The 11,201-nt window shown below is 43.3% G+C and overlaps 2 protein-coding genes across 4 annotated transcripts; one reads left to right on the top strand and one right to left on the bottom strand.

The window, feature by feature from the left end:
• Positions 1-2,181: 2,181 nt before the first annotated feature.
• TMEM258 (transmembrane protein 258) lies at positions 2,182-5,874 on the bottom strand. Of its 2 annotated transcripts, none has more exons than XM_028736897.2 (4): positions 5,263-5,874; positions 4,744-4,853; positions 3,696-3,843; positions 2,182-2,324 (listed from the first exon to the last, which is right to left on the bottom strand). In XM_028736897.2, exons 1-3 carry the CDS (start codon positions 5,857-5,859, stop codon positions 3,717-3,719), a joined length of 834 nt encoding a protein of 277 aa, XP_028592730.2. In that variant the 5' UTR covers positions 5,860-5,874; the 3' UTR covers positions 2,182-2,324; positions 3,696-3,716. The 2 variants fall into 2 exon arrangements, with proteins under 2 accessions (XP_028592730.2, XP_077788634.1); XM_077932508.1 differs by having other exon boundaries at positions 2,182-2,275.
• FEN1 (flap structure-specific endonuclease 1) lies at positions 5,534-8,837 on the top strand. Of its 2 annotated transcripts, none has more exons than XM_028736876.2 (2): positions 5,534-5,668; positions 7,237-8,837. In XM_028736876.2, the coding sequence occupies exon 2, from the start codon at positions 7,295-7,297 to the stop codon at positions 8,441-8,443; it is 1,149 nt and encodes a 382-aa protein (XP_028592709.2). In that variant the 5' UTR covers positions 5,534-5,668; positions 7,237-7,294; the 3' UTR covers positions 8,444-8,837. The 2 variants fall into 2 exon arrangements, with proteins under 2 accessions (XP_028592709.2, XP_028592718.2); XM_028736885.2 differs by lacking the exon at positions 5,534-5,668 and adding an exon at positions 5,879-5,998.
• The last annotated feature ends 2,364 nt before the right edge of the window (positions 8,838-11,201 follow it).

The raw sequence follows: 11,201 nt of genomic DNA, 5'->3' as shown, positions 1-11,201 counted from the left end.
TTAAAGTCTGGCTGTATCGAGGGGCTGGGAATGAGTTCTCCAAGGAAAATTCATAAGCCTTTTGTCTTTTTGTTGTTGTTTAAAGAAAAAGCTCAAAGCCTGTAAATAAAAGTTTTGTGCCACCACTGTGAGCCTTAAGGAAGATAAAGCACTAATTTGTTTTGTTTTAAATGTTGCTATCACAGCTTTAATCACTGTATATTGCCCCCAATTCAGAGTCATATCTGTAGTACGTACTATATTAATGAAGTTTTATTGTTATTTTGCTTTGGTGGAGGACATGTGTGGTTGCTTTTCCCCCTACCATCTGCTTTTCTGATCTGTATTTATATTTTGTTTTGGAGTGCTGGTGCCCAGAACTCCTCTACTTCTTGTTTTGCTTACCTAGACCTTTTATTCATAAGAAATGTACCTATAAAAATAAATATATAAGTATACTACTTTGTATCCAAGATTGGCTCATGGCTTCTTCCTCCAATTCACAGAACTGAATTATTACAAGTAATGTTATGGTAGGGGCTCTAAGCAAAGTTTTTTGTGGGTAAAAAGAGAATTTCTGAAGCAAGAAGTGCATTTGTACTACCAGAGTAAGCCCAGTTACATGCACACAAGTCAGCAGACATTTTAGAGAAGAAATATCTGTGTGAGAGTCATACATCACTATATAAAAAAATCTATGCCTTCAGTATTGGACTACCACTGCCTACAGAAACATTCAGTTAACACAGCTATTTTCAATTTGAACTCAATGCCATTTAGTTATAAGAGCAAAATGCAGTTTTCATTAAGGATTTAGTTAAAACATGGAATTGAGAGAAAGCAATTAACCAAAACTACACTCACTAATCCATGGGCTACATGTCTTTTACTAGCCTCGTTTCTGATATACATTCTTAATTACTATAGCCTTGGGATTTTTATTTTTAAAGCCTGTTGCCAGCTCTTGTAGTTTAAAGGTAGCTCAGAGTCAGTGATGTCCTCAAGACAGCTTGTTATTTTAGCCTCTGCAGTTTAATGCAATGCAGTAAAAGGAACTGACATCTCTAAAGATTATTCTTTAAACCACAATCTGAGAGGAAAAATCAATATGGAGACAAAACAATAAGTAGTAGGGAGGAGATGATTTATCTATCTGTATTACACACACACACACACACTCCACTTTGCACAATTGTATAGACATTACTCATGACACACACAGACACCTTTATTTAACGGGCTTTCCCCTTAAGCTGAAGAGCCCCAAATATTGTAGCCTGCCCTTTTCTGCATGTTGATCCAGAAGTGGAGCATCTCAGCTCTAGTGCCTACCACAGCTGTGATCCTATGTGCCTTTTTTAATCAGAAATACGTCCCACTGCATTCAGTGGGACTTACTCTGAAATGAGTTTATTTACCTACATGGGAATATGTCCCACTGAACTAAGTAGGATTTACAGTACTTCTGAGTCCATTGGCTCTCTCTCAGTAAAGAACAGAAAGAAGGGAAGAAAAATGAGTGTGGATGCTTTGTGTAGTAAAAGGTAAATGTAAAGAACCTCTGGACAGTTAAGTCCAGTCAAAGGTGTCTATGGGGTGCAGCACTTATCTTCAGGCCGAAGGAGCCAAAGTTTGTCCACAGACAGCTTTCCGGGTCATGTATGACTAAATTGCTTCTGGCGCAATGGAACACCATGGCAAGTGCCAGAGCGCATGGAAACACCGTTTACCTTCCCACCACAGTGGTACTTATTTATCTACTTGCACTGGTGTGCTTTTGAACTGTTAGGTCGGCAGAAGCTGGGACAGAGCAACAGGAGCTCAGCAAGCCCAAGAGGCTCAGTGGTTCAGACCACAGCACCACCTGCTCCCCTTTCTGTTTGGTATCCAGCATACTGTGTGTGCAAAAGAAAAAGTTCATTTGTGCTTAAAGGTTGGTTTGAAAGCCTGCTCACAGCAGTGGAAAGTCTGATATGTCAACATTTACAGTCTCATGAAATTCTGACTGTTGTCACAATTGCTTATTTCTTAAAAGTTGAGATAAAATATTCCTTCAGGCATATGATTACTATGTGTCCCCTATATCCATCCTATTCAAAGAGCAATTTCTGTTGCTTTGTACCTTCTCTCCTGTAGCGGGTGTAGGCCTATGGGTCTTCATATACAGCAGAAAAGTGCACGCAAAGAACAAAGAACACAAACTTCAGCTCATCACAGAGTCAGCTTTATTGGTCCGATGTTGCGACCCTGGGCTATAACCATATATCAAGATTATGCAGGCCCAAGCTGCAAAGAGCTGCATTACGTACAAAAATAAAAAAGAGCTTCAGTAAGGCTGCTGGAACCTGAAAGGAAAAACAACAAATGGATCAAACTATTTTCTGAAGTACCCAGGCTATTATAGTTTTCTATATTGCTGTTGGAAACGGAAACATACAAGCAGGGGAGCCAAACAAGGCCTTGACAATTAGAGGGGCTTCTATGCTCTACGTGCCTGGGAAGTTGTCCTCATAATTTGTGCCTTTCGTTCTTGCTTTTTAAATTTAGATTGTTGTGACTAACGGTAAGGGGCAGACAAATGCAACTACCTGATACAAAACTGCTCACTATTGCACATGTTGCAGTTCGAAGAGCACTAAGAGAGAGAGGCTCAGCAACTGTATTTTACTGTGCAGATGCCGATAGGTTCACATCATTTTGTTACCTGCTACATCCTTTGTGAAGTAGTTGCAATATGCTACACAAGGCTTTGTCTATATTCACAAGCATGCCTGGTAAAAACTCAGCTTTAGAAAAGCCAGAACTCTACACATTAAAATAGAACTATTAAATAAGCACCAGACAGCCTACTATATGGTGTGTGCACCCTATATCCATATCCTGGGGAATACATTTTTCTATAATCTTTCCTCCCACAGAGAACTTTCCATTTCTAAACTTCCATTGTTTTGCAAGACAAATTAGTAACATAATTGTTGGACACAATACTAATCACATTTGCAGTTTTAAACAGTTGCAAAGCAACTGCTTCTGGGAAGTATGAATGCACACATAATAATAGAGATCCCTAACATGTCTTTGGATTACTGCAGTCCTTTAGCCAGCCAAAGACAGGCGGAGGGGCCTTAAGAAGCAGTGTGGGTCTTACTGCACTGGCGACATGGCAACATCTACCCACTGGATACTCCTGAGTAAAGCTCTGCCATAACAGATGTACAGCCAGCGATATTCTGGCAGTTGTGGGAAAAATAAGGCATTGGAGGTGGTAGTAGTAGCGATAGATCTGCAGGATCCAAAGCTCCCTCACTCCCGACATGCCTGCAAAATTGGCTCCACACTATCTAGCTCTGGGGCTGGCATAGCTATTTTTCCAACAGGAGGGGGAACTCCTCACCACCACCTGCCCTGCCCATAGCAGCGGTTGTTCTGCCAAAGAACCTGCCCCTGCCCAAAACATGCTTAGCCATGTTTAGTATCTCAAAAATTTTCATTGCCTTCATTTCTCCCCCTTACAATATAAATGATTGTATGGAAGTATGGAAGTCTTAAAATAGTTGCACATTTTCCAACAAAGTGAATACCAAACTGAAACTCTGAATGTTATTTCAATATAACATTTAAACCAAATTAACAATTCAATCCTAATATTTTCTGGGAAATTCCCTCAAATTTGTTCCAAAAAACTCTCATTGTGGAATCAGGTATTAATTTCTTACCTGAGAAAGCTCCTGACTTTGTTACACATAGATTCCAACCCATAGCAGTAAGAAGAGTACTCCAAAGCCCATAAAGAGTGAAGCAACCAGAGAGATGAGCAGTTCCTTGTAAATGTCCCGGGTGTACTTGGTCGAGGTCACTTCATATCTGAAATACTAGTTAAAGTAGTAAACCAGAGACTGAAGAGTGGAGAAAGCCCCAGCAATACACAATGAAAATCCAACACTTTTGCAAAAGGTCATGACATTTTTGTTTAACAGGGTTGTCATCCTCTCAGCTGCCCCAGCATGCAAAAATTAAGCAAGAAAACATAACAGAAAAAAATTCTTGTTTAATTGCAGTGTGACAAACTGCATACAAGGAATAAAATTAATTAAATGAAATTTCAGGGAAAAGATAGCAACTATCCCACAGCATCAGGAACAGTATCAAAGAAAGATCTGATGCCATTAAACATCAGTCACCAAATTAGAAGACACTAAATGAAAGAGTTTCCCAGTCCAGACACCAAAATAGGCTCTTTTTTGTGCAACGTGGGAATGCCCTTAAGACAATCACCTGGTGCCAATTTTGCTTTCAGTCTGCTGCCAGACACAAGCATTTTTATTTGTCTGAACTTTTAAGAAGCAATAGTAACTTACTGCATAATATTTATAAATCTTTTGCTTAATATTTATGCTGACTTTCTACTCCCCTTCATTTGCTTATATGCATCTTATTACCCTTATGGTACATCATCCTAATCGTTTTGCTAAACGAAGGCCTAAAAATAATTTAAAACAGTAATTCAGAACCAGCTGCACCCTAGATGCTGTTGGTCACCATCAGCCTCAACCAGCATGGCGAATGGTAAGGGATGGTGGGAGTTTTGTAGTCCAGCAACATATGCTGAGACAGCTTTCCCCACCTTTTTAAAAATAAGCAAAGGTACAAGCACCTCCCCCAGATCTCATTAAAGCTAACCCCACAACCCTGTGGGTAACTGAAACGTGTCTGGTGCAGGCCTCTGGACACTCAGCAGAGCCGCTCTGGGCTGGAAGAGGATACACAAAGAACCAGGCGGTGAAGAACATGCCGATGGCCAGCAGGACCACTGTGAGGTGTGGAAACACAGCCGGGTTCACCGGACTGGTGTATCTGCTCATTGTCTCCAGCTCCTGAAATTGAAAGAAAGAAGGAGAGAAGTGAAATAACATATTGTCACCAGTATTTATAGCACGCACACAGATAAAGAACCTGCGTTGGCCTCCATCTCCCACCAGCCCCTTCCAGCATGGCTTAAGGGCCGGGAATGATGGGAGATGCAGTCCATCGAAACACCTGGAGGGCAACAGGTTCCCCAACCCCGATTTTAAGGAGATATCTCGGCGAGGGAACAGAGGAGGTGGTAACAGAAACACCATTTATTTCTCCCTCCCTCCCTCTCTGCTGCATTGAAACCGGGCCATTTGCGCCCGCCGTCCGCCCCTCCTTGGCTCTCTCGGGATAACCGAGCAGACCAGCACCGGGAAGGCGCGCAAAGGCTGGCAAAGGGGCGGCTCCGCTCCGGCCGGCCCGCTCCCTCACCATGGCTCTGTCCGGCGCTTCCCGTGGCTTCTCCTCACAGGTGGCGGAAGGACACGTCTCTTCTTCCGGCGCAGGCTCAGCCCTTTCCCCGCCGGAAGTCCGACTGTCATCTTCTTCCCCCACCCCCTCCGGACGAAGAAGGAGGAGGGATAGAGGCCTCACGCATGCACGGCCTGCTGGGAATTGTGGTCCGTTCAGACCTCTGAAGCGGGCCACCAGGAAAAGCCGGTGAGCGCGTGGACTACGTTTCCCAGAAGCCAGCAGGCGCCTCGCCCGCCCTGCCTTCTTTGATGCTCTGAGCGCGGGATTCAGAAGGCGCCAAAAGGGAGGCGCTGATTGGCTTTGCCGAGTCCTCAGCCGGGTCTTCGGTCGCGCGTGGCTGCGAGGGAGCAGGTGGCAGTGGAAGGTACCCCAAATACCAGCCCCTCGCGCGTTCTGCGTGGCTGGGAGGGGAGAGGTGGCGGAGGAAAGGGCCGGCTGGGAGGGAGGGAGCCGCGTTCGCCCTCGCCCTGCCGCGGCCCCGGGCAGAAACCTGCCCCGCAGGGAGGGAGGCTGGCGTGGAAGGGCGAAGGCGGGAGGTTGATGCAGCAGCCCCATTACATTCAGGGCGGGACAGCTGGGCGGGCGGCGTAGGCCGGCTCTCAGGGTCCACTCGGAGGTCAGTCCCACGGAGTTCAGCGGCACTGGCTCCCCGGTTAAATGCCTGCGAGACCGCAGTCTGAGACGGGCGAAACGAGTAAGAGTCCTCTGGGTTGGCTGTCTCTTATTTTGCTTACAAGAGGATTTCTGAACCACCAACTGGATTAAAAAAAAATGGTGGTGGTGTTGTCATCCTCTGTCTCGAGAGACAGTGGAAGAGTGTGCACTATCGGGGGTGAAGTCAAGCCCTTGGAGGAGAGTTACAGCACCTGCTTTGACCTATATGGGAGATACATTACTGTATTTTAATACAGTGGTACCTCGGGTTACATACGCTTCAGGTTACAGACTCCACTAGCCCAGAAATAGTACCTCGGGTTAAGAACTTTGCTTCAGGATGAGAACAGAAATTGTGCTGCGCGGCAGCAGCAGGAGGCCCTATTAGCTAAAGTGGTGCTTTAGGTTAAGAACAGTTTCAGGTTAAGAACGGACCTCCGGAATGAATTAAGTACTTAACCTGAGGTACCACAGTATTGTGTTGGAAGCCGCCCAGAGTGACTGGGGAAACCCAGCCAGATGGGCGGGGTATAAATAAGAAATTATTATTATTATTATTATTATTATACATGTTTTGTTGCAGCTGGGGCATATGAAGGGGGCAGGGGTTGAACTGCCTTAATGCCCATTGGAAATAATAGGGACCATGAATGCCAGTTGAACCGTGATGTGACTCCATTCAATTAAAGCAAGAGATGGATCCTGAGAGACAATTAGATGTGTTGCAGCAATAGGCCACATTAACAGTGGGCAGGAAGAAATAATGGAGAATAGCAATGACAGTCCCTGGACCTTTAATTCTAGTCCCAGATACAGTCAGTCATTCCAGTCCCAGGTTTCATTCCTCAGTTGATGTGATGTACCTCTGTGTCCCATTTGGTTTCCATGGGGTTCTATGGCAGAATAAGGGTGGCATATGAATGTAATTTACATTCCTTTGAGAGGAAGAGCAACATATAAATTGGAAAAAAGAATAAATTCCTTACCCTATTTGTAATTTGCACTTCTTTCTCTGGAGTCTGTACATAATCAATTAGTGAGCATAGTTTTTTTAACCTATTTATAGTGTATTTATAGTTTATTACAATTTTGTTGTATGTTGCCTTGAGTTTTCAGTGTAAAGCAATAAATAAGTTGTTGTTGTTGTTCATCAAAATAATAACCACTACATGTTAATCTTAGATTGGTAGGGAAAATTATACCTTGATCCAACAGCTGAACCTTTTGCTTTCTTGTCATTTTAAATCATCAGTTCACACCTTCTGTTTTACTTTCTAGGTTTCTCCCGTGTTGTATCATCACAGAAGCAGACTGCAACTTGAGCTGAGTTACCAGGATGGGAATCCATGGTTTGGCCAAGCTGATTGCCGATATAGCTCCTGGTGCCATTCGAGAGAATGACATTAAGAGTTACTTTGGCCGGAAGGTGGCCATTGATGCGTCTATGAGTATTTACCAGTTCCTGATTGCTGTAAGGCAGGGAGCTGACATGCTGCAGAATGAAGAAGGCGAGACCACAAGCCACCTGATGGGGATGTTCTACCGCACCATCCGCATGGTGGAAAATGGCATCAAGCCTGTCTATGTCTTTGATGGCAAGCCCCCACAGCTGAAATCGGGGGAACTAGCCAAACGCACCGAGCGCCGAGCTGAAGCGGAGAAGCAGTTGCAAGAGGCCAAAGAGGCAGGTGAGGAGGAAAATGTAGAAAAGTTCAGCAAGAGGTTAGTGAAGGTGACCAAGCAGCACAACGATGAGTGCAAGAAGCTGCTGACCTTGATGGGCATCCCTTACGTTGACGCACCTGGCGAGGCTGAAGCTAGCTGTGCTGCACTGGTGAAAGCGAGCAAGGTCTATGCAGCTGCTACGGAGGATATGGATTGCTTGACCTTTGGTAGCCCTGTGCTGATGCGGCATCTTACAGCCAGTGAGGCAAAGAAGCTGCCAATTCAGGAATTCCACCTAAGCCGCATCCTTCAGGATTTGAGCCTCACGCAGAAGGAGTTTGTGGACCTTTGCATACTGCTGGGCTGCGACTACTGCGAGAGCATCCGCGGCATTGGGCCGAAGCGGGCCGTGGAGCTGATCAAGCAGCACAAGAGCATAGAAAAGATTCTCCAGCAAATAGATGCCAAGAAGTATTCTGTGCCTGAGAACTGGCTGCACAAGGAGGCCCAGGTGCTCTTCCTGGAACCTGAAGTTGTCGACCCCGAAGCTGTGGATCTGAAGTGGAACGAACCAGATGAGGAAGAGCTGGTCAACTTCTTGTGCGGGGAGAAGCAGTTCAACGAAGAAAGAATACGCAACGGGGTCAAGAGGCTGAACAAGAGTCGCCAGGGCAGTACTCAGGGCCGATTAGATGACTTCTTTAAGGTTACTGGCTCCATCACTTCAGCCAAACGCAAAGAGCCAGAACCCAAGGGATCCGCCAGGAAGAAAGCAAGGGGTGGTGGTGCACTAACATCAAAGTTTAAAAGAGGGAAGTAAAATTATTTTCTAGAACTCTGTACCAGTTCCCTTCCACTGCAGATACTTGGAGCGAAATATATTAAACTTCAATTATAGAGCTTTGTGGTAATGTACTCTGTAGTGCTCAAAATGTGAGAGTTATCGTCAGGCCTTGAGCTCAGCTTAAACTGATGCATGGTGGGAGGGACACTGTTCTGACAAAACACCTGACACTGCTAATTGCTGGCCAGAGATCCAGCCAGTCTGAAGGTTTGCCCTGCTCTCGAAGGACCCAGAGGGTGCTGCTGTTGCTGCCTTGAGTCCGGTGAACTCCATACATAGTATAGGTCCATCTTTGCTGGGAGTACTATGTTGAGATTTTAGCTTTTGAATTGTATCTTCCAATAAATATTGATAACTATTGATAACTAAATATTGATTACTACTTCTGTGTAAGCTTGTCAAAATGAAATCGGTGAGACTGAAATAGAGTTGCTAGAACTGTCTGCAGCACAATTCAAGATTGGTGGGCCAACAAGAGTTTGCTAAGGGAGCTGTTCTGCAACCTGGGCTGTAGTTTAATACTTGTCATATAGGATCTGGCTGCTACTCGCCTCAAATGGCATCTGTCTGGTTTTGACCCTCTTCAGTGACATTCAACATTGCACTAAGGAAATTACTCCACAGGGCAAGCAGAAATGCTTGTGCTGACGGAACAAACTCCCTTCTCCCCTTTCTGGGGGTTCTTCCAACTGTCTGGAGCAGATCTGGGGAGTTGGTGAGGGATCTGTTGCACTTGCCAGAATTGACTTCAGCTAAGGAAATTGGAGTTCTTGTTGAAAATACACTGAAAAGGATATACCAAGAGCTCTGGCCACAAGTTTCAATATAAGGAATAATTCCTACTTGAGAGTTGAAAAGAAAAACGTGTATATTCTGCTAAGAATAACAGTTTGAAGCTAATAGTAAATTTGAACACAACGTGTAAGTACGATAGTTTTAAGGTAATAGTAAATTTAGATACAACGTTTAAGTGCAGAAATAATGTAGTTTCAAATATGCAGTGATATAGTATAAAGGTACATAAAATACCAGTACACAACAATTGTTTTATACAAGTCTCAATGGCAGTCAAAAAGAGTCCATATTATATAAATCAAAATAAAGAATAAAGAATCAAATAGGGCCAAAAAGGAGTATCCGGAGTGTGAATCAGATGTACGACTCAGTAGTGGTGACCAGGACAGGGCCCTGTTTCGGAGTAAACGCCTTCTTCAGCTGGTAATATCAAATAATATGTCAAAATAGATCAAGGTTCTTCAATACCATAGATCATAAATATAATAAAGTATATACATACTAAAGTGTATTAACACATATCATGATATTTGGTTCCATACCTCGTTTTTTTGAGGACTATATGCGTCTAGAAATAAGAATTTACAAGAGTTATTATTTCCAGTCAAATTTCACCAACAATTTGACTGGAAATAATAACTCTTGTAAATTCTTATTTTTAGACGCATGTCGAAAAAGAAACATAAAATAATTAAATTATATAGACTTCCAACAGATTTATAGTCCTCAAAAAACCGAGGTATGGAACCAAATATCATGATATGTGTTAATACACTTTAGTATGTATATACTTTATTATATTTATGATCTATGGTATTGAAGAACCTTGATCTATTTTGACATATTATTTGATATTACCAGCTGAAGAAGGCATTTACTTCAGCGGCAGAAGCTGGATTTATTTTGATGTGCATTATAGAAGATGTGTGTATGCGAGGGTTTTTTTACACCAGAAATTTTCCCTCCAATTTTATTTACCACATGCTCATAAACACATACCACCAAAAAATGAAACCGCTTCTTCTGTTTGGCCTTCAGATTAAGAAAACCAAATTGTAAAGTTCTGTTATCATTTTCCAAATTTTAGGTTTGTGTTGGTTTTAGTGCCAGGGTGAAAGCTTAAAGAACCAATGTAGAAGCAATCCTGTCACTAGCACTTTTTTAAGAGTTGTAGTAACTATACAATAAAGCTCTCTTTTGATTATTTAATCTTCCTTTATAACAGACTGATATGAAAATAATATAATTGTGATAGTTTTGTTGATTTAAAGTAGTGAAGGTTTTGAGACAGTAGAAGCTAGAATTTGGTTTGGGTTCTGTTCGTTGGGAATACAAATAGGCATATACAGCTGTCTAAACAGTATTGTGCCTTTGGCATGCCTTAAGGCAGGCACAGGCAAACTCCGGGCCTCAAGATGTTTGGGACTACAATTCCCATCATCCCTGACCACTGGTCCCGTTAGCTAGGGGTGATGGGAACTGTAGTCTGAAACACCTGGTGGCCCAGAGTTTGCCTATGCCTGCCTTAAGACTTAGTACCCCCCATAAACTTTGGACCACAACTCCCATCAGCCCCAATTCAATGGGCAGAGATAATGGGAATGATAATCCAGAATATCTGTCTACTTCAGGTGTTACTATAGTATTTTGACCTTTTTGCTTTAACAGCTGGCTGATGGGTTTGATTAAAAATTAGTTCATACCTTCATAACTCACATATGCATGATTATCATGAAAAGAAGGAAATATGACCTATACCCATATGTGGTTTCTGCAAATCACCCTCATTGTAAGTGATAGAAACAACATAGGAAGCTGTTTTATACTGAGTTAGACCCCTGGTCCATCTAGCGCTGTACTGTCTACATGGAGTGGCACCAGCTCCAGGTTTCCTAGATAGGACATGCCCAACTGTACCTGGCGATGCCAAGAAATGAAC

This window comes from Podarcis muralis, chromosome 1 (assembly GCF_964188315.1).
Source record: "Podarcis muralis chromosome 1, rPodMur119.hap1.1, whole genome shotgun sequence".
In the NCBI taxonomy this organism is placed as follows: Eukaryota; Metazoa; Chordata; class Lepidosauria; order Squamata; family Lacertidae; genus Podarcis; species Podarcis muralis.
This window is presented reverse-complemented; position numbering and strand designations above follow the sequence as displayed.